The sequence below is a fragment of the Stenella coeruleoalba genome (genome assembly GCF_951394435.1).
Source record: "Stenella coeruleoalba genome assembly, chromosome: 19".
NCBI lineage: Eukaryota > Metazoa > Chordata > Mammalia > Artiodactyla > Delphinidae > Stenella > Stenella coeruleoalba.
The window spans coordinates 33,923,971-33,938,202 of NC_137165.1; the positions used below are offsets into that span (position 1 = coordinate 33,923,971).

Sequence of the window (14,232 nt, forward strand, 5' to 3'; positions counted from 1 at the left end):
TTTTTGAATATAATTGTTCTTTTTTAATCAATTTATTTGTTTATTTTTTGGCTGCATTGGGTCTTCGTTGCTGTGCGTGGGCTTTTTCTAGTTGGCGGCGAGCGGCGGCTATTCTTCGTTGCGGTGCATGGGCTTCTCATTGCGGTGGCTTCTCTTTGTCTTGGAGCATGGGCTCTAGGCACTCTTACTTTAGTAGTTGTGGCACGCGGGCTCAGTAGTTGTGGCGCACGGGCTTAGTTGCTCCGCAGCATGTGAGATATTCCCAGACCAGGGATCGAACCGTGTCCTCTGCATTGGCAGGAGGATTCTTAACCCCTGTTCCACCAGGGAAGTCCTGAGTATAACTGATTTTAGTGTTTAATAAATAAAGTAATTATATAGCACTTTTCAGTACTTAGCATGTACCGCATACTGTTATACAAATATTAATTTCTAAATATTATGTACAACTATTAAAGTGTTCTCTATGAATTATGGAGATTTGTTAAGTTAGCGTTACATTTCTTTTAGCATAAGCATCTTCCCTGATATTACTGTGTAATGTTAACTTTGAGTAATAGTCATAAATTCATCAAATATTAACTCCATCAAATTATATTCATAAGTAAAGTAGAAATTGAAATTAAATTAAAAATTTTAAATGTTATCTTTTTTTGTTTGTTTTTAATTTCAGCTGTACCAACAGGGACGCTTATGTCAACTGGGCAGTGAATTTTGTGAATTGGAAGTTTTTGCTAAAGTATTGAGAGCTTTGGATAAAAGGTAAACTCATTTTGTAACAATTGTGGTAAACTATACATATCTGAATTTTACCACTGTGACCATATTTTAAGCATACAGTTCAGTAGCAGTAAGTACATTCGTACTGTTTTGAAACCATCAGTACCAACCACCCTTGCTTTTTGTGTTCAAGAAAGAATGAATTCATCTACCCCGTTCTGGCTATTATGTAGTAGGAGTTATATGTGGATGTAGGTGACATGGCCTTTGATTGTCCTTGCTGTTCTCTTTAGCATTCTTCCCTAAATTTGCTTGAAATGCCATTTCTTTTTCCTAACCTACATTTCTGGGAAAATAAGAATATAGTTTTACAAAATATTGTTAATCTCTAATATGAATGTTGCCAAGTTAAGTAAATACTTGTTAGAATGCGTAGTATATGTCAAGTACTATTCTAGATGCCGGGGTTACAGCAGTGAATAAGTTTTACAAGGTCTCTTCCCCATGGAGTTTGTATTTTAGAAAGAGAAGATAAAATAATCAACAAGTAACATGTTAACAAATTAACATGATTTCATTGTTTAGGGATACCTTTGGATGTGACCTGTGTACTAAGCCTAAGAGAAATTTCTTGGTTAGTTGACTAATTAAAAATTAATCTGTTAAAAAATAATAGATGAGAGTTTCATTTTGGGACAAGAAGGCCATAGAAAAACTTTAAAAAAAATTCTTTACTCTTGGAAAAGGTTAGCTTTCTAGGATTTGAATTTCTCTGTGCAGTTCTAAAGATGGCCATTATAAAGATTTAGTGGACTACCTCTCTTTCATCTCTCAGGTTATCTTTTTACCAAGTCCAGATCCCTTGGTAAGTGTTTAATATATTTGTGAAACTAAACGCATGTAGTTTGACTTTTCTTCCCCCTTTATGCAAAGCAGTGACTTGGTTATTTACAATTTTGTTTAAAGCAGTTTTTTTATTGAGATAATTCACATACCATAAATTCATCATTTTAAACTGTACAATTCATTAGTTTTTAGTATATTCACAAATGTTTGCAACTATCACCACTATCTAATTCTAGAATACTTTCATCATCCCCAAAAGAAACCCTGTACCCATTAACAGTCACTCCCTATTTCCCCTTACCCCTGGTCTCTAGCCTACCATTAATCTACTCTCTGTTTCTGAGTTTATCTGCTCTAGACATTTCATATAAATGGAACTCTACAGTATGTGGTCTTTTGTGACTGGATTCTACCTATAATGTTTTCAAGGTTCATTCATGGCTGTTGTTTGTATCAGTTTTCCATTGTGTGGATGTACTATGTTTTGGTTATCTAGTCATCTGTTGATGGACATTTGGGTTGTTTCTACCTTTTGGCCATTATGAATAATGCTGCTATGAATGCTCATGGACAAGATTCTGTGTGGATGTATGTTTTCAGTTCTCTTGTATGTATATATAACGAGGGTAAACCTACGTTTAACTTTTTGAGTAACTCCTAAATTGTTTCCCACAGCAGCTGCACCGTTTTATTGGGTTGACCAAAAAAGTGCCTTTGGTTTTTAAGTAAAGGTAAAAGACACATTTTTCATTTTCACCAAAAACTTTATTAAACAACATATTCACCATTTTGTTCCACTATCTTCTGCCATTTTTCAGGCAACTTTATGATTCCATGTTCTCAAAACTTTTTATCTTTTTGAGCAAAGAACTGTTCCAGGTGCCTTTTACTGTCTCCCAGGGAATTGAAAGTTTTTCCATTAAGAGAATTTTGTAAAGACTGAAATAAATGGAAATCAGAAGGTGCAATGTCTGGTGAATACAGCGGACGAATCAGAACTTCCCAGCCAAGCTGTAACAGTTTTTGCCTGGTCATCAAAGAAACATGCGGTCTTGCATTATCCTGATAGAAGATTACGTGTTTTCTGTTGACTAGTTCTGGACGCTTTTCATTGAGTGCTGCTTTCAGTTGTTCTAACTGGGAGCAGTACTTGTTGGAATTAATTGTTTGGTTTTCCGGAAGGAGCTCATAATAGAGGACTCGCTTTCAATCCCACCATATACACAATATCACCTTCCTTGGGTGAAGACCGGGCTTTGGTTTGGTTGTTGGTGGTTCATTTTGCTTGCCCCGTGATCTGTTCCATTCCACGTTATTGTACAGTATCCACATTTCATCACCCGTCACAATTTGTTTTAAAAATGGAACGTTTTCATTACATTTAAGTAGAGAATCCATGCAGAAATACAGTCAAGAAGGTTTTTTTTCTTAACTGATGTGGAACCCAAACATCAAAGCAATGAACATAACATAACCAAGCTGGTGCAAATGATTTTCAACCCTTGATTTGGATGTTTTGAGTATGTTAGCTATCTCCTGCACCATATAACGTTGATTGTTCTCAGTCAATGTCTCGATTTGATTGCTTTCAGCTTCAACTGGTCTACCTAACAGTGGAACATCATCCAGTGAGAAATCTCCAGCACGAAACTTCGCAAACCACTTTTGACATGTTCAATCAGTCACAGCACCTTTTCCATATACTGCACAAATATTTTTTTGTGTTTCAGTTGCGTTTTTACTTTTCTTGAAATAATAAAGCATAATATGCTGAAAATGTTGCTTTTTCTCTTCCATCTTAAATATTAAAATGGCTACACAAAAATTCACCAATTTTGATAAGTATTTTTTTAAGTGCACGCTGATATGACAGCTGTCACATACAGTCTAACAAAATTGTTTTCAATGAAGCTAAAGACAACTAAGTGCTGCTAGAGCCATCTTTCGGAAAAAACCAAATGAACCTTTTGGCCAACCCAATATGTCCCTATTACCAACGTATGAGGGTTCCAGTTTTTCCATATCCTTGCCATCAACTGTTTTTTAAAAAGTAGTATTATAGCCATCCTAGATAGTGTGAAGTCGTATCTCATTGTGAGTTTGATTTGCATTTCCCTAATCACTAATGATATTGAGCATCTTTTCTTGTGCTTATTGGCCTTTGTATATTTTCTTTGGAGGAATCTCTGTTCAAGTCTATTGCCCATTTTATAATTGGGTCATTGTTGAATTACAAGACAATTTGGTTTTTAAGATTGATGTTAGAAGTTGTTTTCATCCTTCACTGTCATCAGTTTACATATACAGAATCACTCAGTGATCCACTGAGTAAAAGATACTAGGCTAAATTGTGAATTATTATGACCTCATAATTCATAAGACAAACAGTTGATTTTTATCTTATTCCATCTTTGAAAATAATGGTACTGTTATTTCAGAAGAGCAAGTTAGCACTTCCTTTTTTTTTCTTTTTAGATTACAAGTTTTATTTTTGAATCCCCATTGAAATAAATATGTTAATCTTTGGAAAATATTTGGTTATATGCCACTAAAATTGTGCCTAGAGCCCCCAGTGATAGTCATGCCCCATTCTGGAAAACACTACCATAGGGAATTACTGGAGGTACCCTGGGGAGGTAGGATGAGCCCACTGTTTGTTGGGCAAAGGTCATCTGTGTCCCAGGTAAGCTGCCTGCTGCTATTCATAATTCTCTAGCCCCAGACCTACCAGCATATTTGATCTTATCTTTCCTGGCTGGCAACACTTTGGTGGCTGCCTATTCTCTTCTAGATAGAAGAGTAAATGCCTTAACATAACCTACAAGGTCCTTGGGGATCCTGGGATAGGCCTGCCGTGGCCCCATCAGGCTGGTGAAGAGAGGGAGACAGGAGACAGGGAGGATCTCCTGGCGGAAGTGACATTTGAGCTGAAGTCTAACCGATTTAGGGGAGAGAACTAGGTGATGGTGGTGAAAAGCTTTTTTAGGTAGAAGGAACAGCATGTGCAAATTTCCTGAGGCAGGAAGGAACAATGTGCATGAAAGTTAGCACTTTCTAAAAGGACAAAATATGTTACCTTTATAAAAACAAAAATGACCTTTTCCTTCTCTTTCAGACATTTGCTTCATCATTGTTTCCAGGCTTTGATGGATCATGGTGTGAAAGTTGCTTCAGTCTTAGCCTACTCATTCAGTAGACGGTGCTCTTACATAGCGGAATCAGATGCTGCAGTAAAGGAAAAAGCCATTCAGGTTGGCTTTGTTTTAGGTAAGTAATGGTAAAACAGAGGGGTGTTTTGTCCTGTGACATGACTCAGAACTAAGCCTGCTGGCATTAAAGGATTCTCACAGGACATTCCCAAAGTCAGCGTGGGAGGTTATGAGAGGAACTAGATGTGATATATTGAACATTAACTTTGTGCTGAGTACTGTACTATGTATCTAAATGCTGTCTTTCGAGAAAATCCTCATGACATTCCACTGATGTGAAGGTATTAATAGAGTTTTAGAAATGAGGAAACGGACTTAGAAAAGTTGAGTAACTTGCTCAAGTCACATAGTAATGGAGCTAAGTTTAGAATCCTGTGGCGCTGTGATTCCAAACCACTTACGTTTCTACCATGTCAAGCTGCTACCAACCTCTCTCACCAGCTTACTGTGTGTTGTGACGTGGGACTTAATCCTTTTGGGACCTCAGTTTTCCCCTCTCTAAAATGAGGGTAAATCTCCATTTCCTCATGGGTATGAGAATACTAAAAACATGAATGGAGAAGGATTCTGAAAAGGCTTTGTATGCTATACACGTAGAAAGATATCGTTTAATGTTGCATAACATTTTAGTATGGCTTTTACAAATCTACATAGATAAGTATGTCTCAGGCAATTATTTATTCAACTTATTGCTACCTTTTTACTTTGTTTGTGGAAAAATTTTTATTTTGAAATGATTGTAGATTTACAGACAATATCAAAACCAGGAAATTGATACTGGTTTAATACTGTTACCTAGACTATAGACCTTATTTAACTTTCATTGGTTTTTACATATACTCATTTGTGTGTGTGTGTTTTATTTAAATGTAGTTGACATGCAGTATTATGTTGGTTTCAGGTGTACTACATAGTGATTTGGAATTTGCATACTTTATGAAATGATTGCCACGACAAGTATAGTCCCTGTACAAAGTTATTACAATATTATTGACCATGTTCCTTAGGCTGTATATTACATTCCCATGGCTTATTTATTTTCTAACTGGAGGCTCAGACCTCTTAATCCCCTTCACCTATTTCACCCCACACCCCACCTCCTTTCTCTGGCAACCAACTGTTTGGTCTCTGTATCTGCGAGTCTATTTTCATTTTGTTTTGTTTGTTTGTTTTGATTTTTAGAGTCTACGTATAAGTGAGATCATATGGTATTTGTCTTTCTCTGTCTGACTTATTTCACTTAGCATGATACCCTCTAGATCCATCTGTGTTGTCACAAGATTTCTTTTCTTTTTTTTTTTTTATGTTTAATTTTTGTGGTTGGGTAATGTTCCACCGTTGTGTGTGTAAATATATCTCACGCCTTCTTTATCCGTTCATTCATCTGTTGATGGACATTTAGGTTGCTTACATATCTTGGCTATTATAAATAATGCTTCACTGAACACTGAGGTGCATATATCTTTTATGAGTTAGTGTTTTTGCCGTTTTTGGATAAATACCCAGAAGTGAAATTGCTAGATCATGTGGCAGTTCTATATTAAATGTTTTGAGCAACCTCCACACGGTTCTCCATAGTGGCTGTGCCAATTTACAGCCCCACCAGTAGTGCAGGAGGGTTCCCTTGTCTCCACACCCTCGCGAACACTCATTATTTGTTGTTTTCTGGTGATGACAGCCACCTGACAGGTGTGAGGTGGTATCTCATTGTGGTTTTGATTTGCATTTCCCTGATTAGTGATGTGGAGCATCTTTTCATGTATCTGTTGGCCATCTGTATGTCTTTTTTGGAAAAATGTCTATTCAGATCCTCTGCCCATTTTTTTATTTTATAAATTTGTTTATTTTATTTATTTATTTTGGCTGCATTGGGTCTTTGTTGCTGCACGCAGGCTTTCTCTAGTTGCGGGGAGTGGGGGGCTACTCTTTGTTGCGGTGCGCAGGCTTCTCATTGTGGTAGCTCCTCTCGTTGCAGAGCACAGGCTCTAGGCGCGAGGGTTTCAGTAGTTGCAGCGCACGGGCTTAGTCGCTCCGCAGCATGTAGGATCTTCCCGGACCAGGGCTCAAACCCGTGTCCCGTGCATTGGCAGGTGGATTCTTAACCACTGCGCCACCAGGGAAGCTCTACCTTTCATTTTTAACTTCTCACATTAGTGTGTGTGTGTGTGCATGTTTTCTCTCTCTCTCTCTCTTTGGCACGTGCACATTTACTTTCTTTGCCAAGTTTTCATGATCATTTCCTTCAGTATTAGGAAAAAAATTTTTTTTTGTAGTGGTCATAGAGAGTTTGCTTGGAGGAACTTAAGAACATTCTTTTCCGAAAACAACCCTCAGCATTTATCCTTTGATAGTCCTGTGGAATATAAATTGCAACAAAGAATTGTGACTAAAGAATGTCTCTTAATAGAGTGTTCGTGACCTAGATGAATGTTAATATTGACATCCACTTAGTCCTAGGTAGTCATGTAAAAATCTATGTGGGAGATATTTAGTATCAAGGAAGATGAAAGGCAGGAAGGCTAATGTTCACTGAGGTCCTCTGTTGTCTCTTCACTTGTACCAGTCTGGCCACTGTAAGGAGCCAGATTGAACAAGTATCCTGGAGTTAGAACCAAGTCCTAACAGATTCAGTTATATTATCAGTCTTGATCCTAAAATTACCAAAACAGTGAAAACACTTCATACCAGAAGTATACATGATGGAAACTTTTAAAAAATGACAGCTTTATTGAGATATAATTCACATACCGTACAGTGCACCCATTTAAAGTATATAATTTAAAGGTCTTTAGTATTTTCACAGCGTTCAGTCCCTGGTCGGGGAACTAAGATCCCACAGGCTGCATGGCGTGGCCAAAAGAAAAAAAAAAAAGAAGCTTGAGGAGGTACCTCGCAGAGCTGGGATGTTGCTTGGCTGGTACAGGTGCCTCAGAGTTCTGAGAAGGGAGCTCGTGGGTCTAAAATCTCGACCTCTAGGAGGGACACCTGACTGGCTGGTACTAGTGTCTCTCTGATGGGGTGCTGTGAATCAAGTTCTGTAAGTGTTGGAAAACTGCAGCTGGAATTGGCTTACTGAGATGAATTGCCACTGCCAGAGTAAAGAAACATTACCCTGGGACACTGCTGTTAGCAGGGGCGTTGCTGGCAGAAACTGGAAGCTAGCAGGGAGTGTCTCTTACTTCTCCAGCCTTACAGTCTTTCTCTCTAGTGCCTTCTTTGGTAGAGACTACTAGGGAGCCAGCTGGCAGAGGAGAAATGTGGTTATAGAGTCCTAGCCCAGTGTCATAGAACAGTCTAGAAGGGTTGGTTTGAAACTGAGAGATAATAGCCTAATAACCCAGCACAGTGCACAATATGTTGAGATAATGAGTAGGAGGTTGCTTCATATGAATATTATAATCTCATTATTCCAGTCATTCAGTGAGGACCCTAAAATGTCATATTTGGGGGGATAAAAAAGTGTTCTAAAGCACACTTCTCTCCAGTTAAATATTTGTTTCATTTCAGATAGCTTTAATTAAACATGAAACACCAGTCTGAGCAAAATACATTTTTTCTTGACCCAGATACTATTGACACTATTAAGATTAGTTGACACTATCAAAAAATGTATTAAACTATTAGGAGCGGGTCAGGAGCCTCTAAAAAATGGACAGTATCCTAAGGAAATGATGCCCACATGCCCCATTACGACTGTTGGAGGACAGCAGTTTAATTTTTTGCTAAAAAAAAATTAAGATGAGCAAGCACTACTGTCTCTTTTATCTGTCTATCTTCTATGATGTGCTGTTATGCTAAGGAGATTAAGTTTATTCAGATGTCTTTATCCTCTTTGGGATTGGGTATGGAGAGATTGGAAAGTTACGTTTACCCTGCATGATTAAAATGTTAGACAAATCACTAAATATAGTGGTTAATTAGCTGGAAAATGTCAACTCTTAGGTGATGAAGTACATTTGGAGGGCTAAAACTTTTTTTTTTAATTTATTTATTTTATTTATTTTTGGCTGCATTGGGTCTTCATTGATGTGCTGGCTTTCTCTAGTTGGGGCGAGCGGGGGCTACCCTTCGTTGCTGTGCGCAGGCTTCTCATTGCGGTGCTTCTCTTGCTTCAGAGCACCGGCTCTAGGTGCGCAGGCTTAGTAGCTGTGGCGAGTGGGCTCAGTAGTTGTGGCTTGCGGGCTCTAGAGTGCAGGCTCAGTAGTTGTGGCACACGGGCTTAGTTGCTCCGAGGCATGTGGGATCTTCCCAGACCAGGGATCGAACCCATGTCCCCTGCATTGGCAGGCGGATTCTTAACCACTGTGCCACCAGGGAAGCCCAAGGCTAAAACTCTTGACTCCTGAGACTTCCCTGGTGGCACATTGGTTAAGAATCCGCCTGCCAGTGCAGGGGACATGGGTTTGATCCCTGGTCGGGGAAGATCCCACATGCCGCCGAGCAACTAAGCCTGTGTGCCACAGCTACTGAGCCTGTGTGCCACAACTAATGAAGCCCGCGCACCTAGAGCCTGTGCTCCACAGCAAGAGAAGCCACCGCAACAAGAAGCCTGCGCACCGCAACGAAGAGTAGCCCCTGCTCGCCGCAACTAGAGAAAGCCCGCGCGCAGCAATGAAGACCCAATACAGCCGAAAGTAAAAAAACAAAACAAAACAAAAACTCTTTACTCCTTATTCAGGATCTCAACTTTGATCTAATTTCCCTAGTTTGAGTTCCTTTTTTTTTTTTAATTTCACAATTAGTATCTTTGTTTCAGACTAAACAGAGGTTTTTTCATTTTAGGTAATAATCATTGTAAGCATGTCATTTTAGCTTTCAAGTGATTTATTAAATTATCTAAAGTTTTTGGTTTTTCTTGTCCCTTAGGTGGCTTTCTTTCAGATGCAGGCTGGTACAGTGATGCTGAGAAAGTTTTCCTGTCTTGCCTTCAGTTGTGTACTCTACATGATGAGATGCTTCATTGGTTTCGTGCAGTAGAATGTTGTGTGAGGTAAGTTGGAACAGTCCTTTAATTACATGCTGTAATGGTATTAGTGGCTTTTTTTAAAAAAATTATTTATTTATTTTAGACTGTGTTGGGTCTTTGTTGCTGCATGCAGGCTTTCTCTAGTGCAGTGAGCGGGGGCTACTCTTTGTTGTGGTGTGTGGGCTTCTCCTTGCGGCAGCTTCTCTTGTTGTGGAGCATGGGCTTCAGTAGTTGTGGTGTGCGAGCTCAGTTGTGGCACACGGGTTTAGTTGCTCCGTGGCATGTGGGATCTTCCTGGACCAGGGATCAAACCATTGTCCCCTGCATTGGCAGGCAGATTCTTGACCACTGTGCCACGAAGGAAGTCCCTTCTTGGGTTTTATGTGTGTGTGTGTGTGTTTTGTTTTGTTTTGTTTTGTTTTGTTTTTACTGTGCTCCGTTTACATTTCTGGAATTGTACATAACCTGATTAATATTTTACTATTTTACTTCTAAATAATTTTTTTTTAAAAAAATCTTCATTTATTATTTATTTGGCTGCACGGGGTCTTAGCTGCGGCACGCGGGAATCTTCGTTGCTGCTTGCGGGATCTTCGTTGAGGTGTGTGGGATCTTTAGTTGTGGGATCTTTTGTCTTTAGTTGCGGCATGTGGGATCTAGTTCCCTGACCAGGGATCGAACCTGGGCCCCCTGCATTGGGAGCGTGGAGTCTTAACCACTGGACCACCAGGGAAGTCCCTAACCTTTCTTTTTTTTTTGATGTGGACAATTTTTTTTAAAGTCTTTATTGAATTTGTTACAGTATTGCTTCTGTTTTATGTTTTGGATTTTTGGCTGCGAGGCACCTGGGTCTTAGCTCCCTGACCAGGGATTGAACCCACACCCCTGCATTGGAAGGTGAAGTCTTAACCACTGGACAGCCAGCGAAGTCCCCCTAACCTTTCTTTAAAATACATTTTTTAACAGATGTACTTAAATGAAAGGCAAGCAAATCCAGAAGCAACTCTTTGATTTTACTGTCTTTATTATTTTTGTATATGTAACATTTAGTTTTAGCTATTTTCATGTAGGTTTTCTCTCTGTCCCCCCCATTTGATTTGACATTTCTTAAAAAGAATTTTTATATGAAACTAAAGGGAAATCAAAATAAAGTTTAAAAAATAACAAAATAATTCTTTGTCCTAAGTTAACTAGAGTCTGGTCAGTTACTGAATTGATAGTCTTCTATTTTTTTTGAATAAGGGGTCATATTTTTTTTGTACCTTAGAGATGAGTTAATTAAATCTGCACCTCTTCAGAACTAGAATACAGGTTCTTCTATATAAAACCATTGTTGATTTATGCTACCATTGACTAAAGCTCTCTCTGCTCAATCTTTTGAGGCTATTACCCCGTTTTATACAGGGCTTACCTGTGTTAGACAAACATTCAAATCCTGAAGTTAATTTTATAATGTGCAAACTTAATTATAAATAATATTTTAGGAGCTTAGGATAATTTCCCACAGATATTTATGATAAATTATAGTAATACTTGTGTGCAGAAACTATAAAAGGGTTGTTATTGGGCCTGTAATTTGTAGTACTGATAATCTGTGTCATCTTTCCTCCCCACTTCTGCCTGTCCTAGGAATAGAAGACTAGACTATCTCATAGGGATTTTAGGGTCTAGCTAAATGTTTCTTTGTGTATGAACTAGTTAATTTAGAACAGAAAACCCATTTTGTATGATTTCATTGTAGATTGCTCTTTCACTGCAAGCAGTCTTTTGACCAAAAGGTAAAACATTTTCTTCTTGTAAGTGCTTGCTTTTTATGCACAAAGTCAGAAGATTTATTCCATCCAGATAACTAACATTTCTCCTATCTGTCTGATTTTAAGGCTCTTATATAAATTTTGCATTAATATAACCAAAAGATTTAGTTTTCTCAAAGAACCAGGGCTCCTCTTCTTTTTCCTATCTTGTCATCTTTAGCATGTAGCTCACGTCATTATGTTTGCAAATGCTACAGGCAAGGAGAAGGGCAAAGGGCTCATGCCCGCTGAGTCTGCTTCCTTTTCCTTTTTTTTTTTTTTTCCAGTCAGAAAAAATAGCTTTCCCAGAGGCCTAGCCTTATCTTCTTTACTTATTACCTCTCTTTGAAACTGGGAAACTGGGACACATTCTGCACATCCTCCAACCAGTGTAAGGTGGTCTGGAGAGCAAAACGTTTTTAACTGTGCATTTTGCTGCCCCAAATGAACTCATGGGTCTACATTAAGGAAGGAGGAGAGGGGAATATTGGACAGGTAACTGTAAATACTGTGAGTGCTCGGGCTGTTTTCAGAACAAGCACATGTGAATAGGAAAATACCTGTGCCAAGAAACAAAGCTATTTATACCCGCTTACTGCCTGTATACCTAGACATCTTGTTCTTAAGAATTTTAAATTTCAAAATAAAATTTGCTTCTACACGGCTTTGCTTGCTAAATTCTTGGCCATTACAGCCGTTAAGATAATTTTTATTATTATATTAGTATTTTTTGAAAAAAATTAAATTATTCTTACTTAGCTTTTAACTGATTTGGGAGAGGATTATTTTGGAGAACAGATACTAATGAAATCCTTTAGCCAATCCCAGGAGCTTTGAGCCTAATGTAACAGTGTGTTTTTAACTTTAATAGCACAAAACCATTCTCTAATCTGGGGCTGGCATGGAAGCAGTATAGAGCAAATGTCAGAGACTCTTCTTGTTAAACCTAGTACCATTTCTCAGTCTTTGTTTTATTCCTTGAAGACTCTGCCTAGTTTCGTTTACTTTACTTGCTTTCTATTTAATAGCTTTGTTTGTTCTGCTCATGTGCGTGTCTATTACCAAACAAACTGAAAACATACAGAAAACTATGAAGAAGAAAATAAATATTATCTGTAACCCTGCTGCCTAGAAATAACCACAATTATTATTTTGGTGTATTTTGGGGATTTTAAGTGAAAAATGGAACTTCCTGAACTGGAGGGAAAAGACTTGAATCTAGATTGAAAAAGAACCTTGAGCCCGAAGCAGGTGAATTTCTTTAAATCCAAGGATAAATGGGAGTTAGAAGCTAAGAGAGAAGAGCAGTATCTCAATTACTGAGAAAATACTACACTTCACAAACTTTTAGGATAAAATTCAAATTTTTCAAATTTGTAGATACCAAATATACCTCCAGGTACTTTATCTGAGGAAAATAGTCAAGGAATATCTCTGACCAAATAAAAGTTCAATAGTAACAAATCTCACGACAGGGGAAGATGGTGTAGAAACAGTGGTAAGCAGTGAATATTGTAATATATAGTTAGACATAATGGAGTGGAAAGAATGAAGAACAAATGGTGAATTTGTAATATGTCTTATGTAAGGATTTTTTTTCAAACTGGAAATGAAAGGGAAATTTTAGAAATACCAAGACAGAAATTCTCAGTTACCACATACTGTTAAATGTAAGATAAGTTTGTTTGTGTTTTTTCCACCTGAAAATTGAAAAAATAGTTGCCTTACAAAATCCCTCATGTTATATGATGTTCTTTCAAGTCTCTTGTTTTGAACAACAAAGTACTCTTTGGGAAAGAAATGTTAGCCTGAAACTCAGCCAGTGCCAATACCAGGAAGCTCATAGAGGTCACCTGGCAGAATTTTCTTTTTACGGAAGTAATGGAATTTAACATAATTTAACACAAAATTTAGAATTATTCTAGGGGTCATAACCTTATAGTTGTGTTAGATATCTTTATTAACTGGCTTCTTGAATATTACTTTGAAATGTGATGCATTAGTGGTTTGGTTGTGGAGATTATGGGTGTCTACTTATCTTAGGTGGAATGGGAAAGCCCAACTGTCTTAATGCTTTGCAAATGGTTGCTGGTACCTTTGGATAACGTTTCTAGGGACATGATACCAGACTCAAAAGTGCTGATTTTCAAGCAAGTGAAAATGTTTTACTCTGAAAAACTGTTAGATGACTCAGAAGTAGTTTGGTGATTATGAAGATAAATGTTTTAAGATGCATGTGAATAGTTTGGGTAACATTTCATAAATTACAAGAAGGAGAATTTTTGAAAATTTAGTTTAGATTTTAAATATGTATTTATAACATAACATAAAGATGATTTAAATATTATAAATTTCAAAATGTTATCATATATATCCCTAAAACCTGATGTATTCAAGTTAGCAAAAAACCTTTTTGGATGGAAAATTGAGGCTCATGTTATTATGTTCAGGTTGCTTGCTGTTGGGCATATATTATATAATAGCCTATTTTAAAAATAAACATTTGGGAAAATGTAGTAGTATAAGAAAGTATTATAAAGGTCTCATCTTGGTAAGGGGAATATGAATGCCTATCATTTAATGTTCAAACATTGTCATTGCTAGGGAGGGGTATATAATAAATTGACTAATGGAAAAATATGATAGACGTTCCAAATTAGAATAGTGGGAATAGGGGTAAGAATGATTGGAAACTTGT

The 14,232-nt window shown here is 37.6% G+C and overlaps 1 protein-coding gene across 1 annotated transcript in view; it reads left to right on the forward strand.

Moving 5' to 3' along the window:
• APPBP2 (amyloid beta precursor protein binding protein 2) overlaps window positions 1-14,232 on the forward strand; it is a 70,476-nt gene that overhangs the window by 26,809 nt on the left and 29,435 nt on the right. Inside the window, exons 2-4 of the mRNA XM_079903966.1 lie at window positions 674-762; window positions 4,682-4,833; window positions 9,642-9,765. Of these exons, the coding sequence (XP_079760092.1) occupies window positions 674-762; window positions 4,682-4,833; window positions 9,642-9,765 (365 nt within the window). The remainder of the gene's footprint in view (window positions 1-673; window positions 763-4,681; window positions 4,834-9,641; window positions 9,766-14,232) is intronic.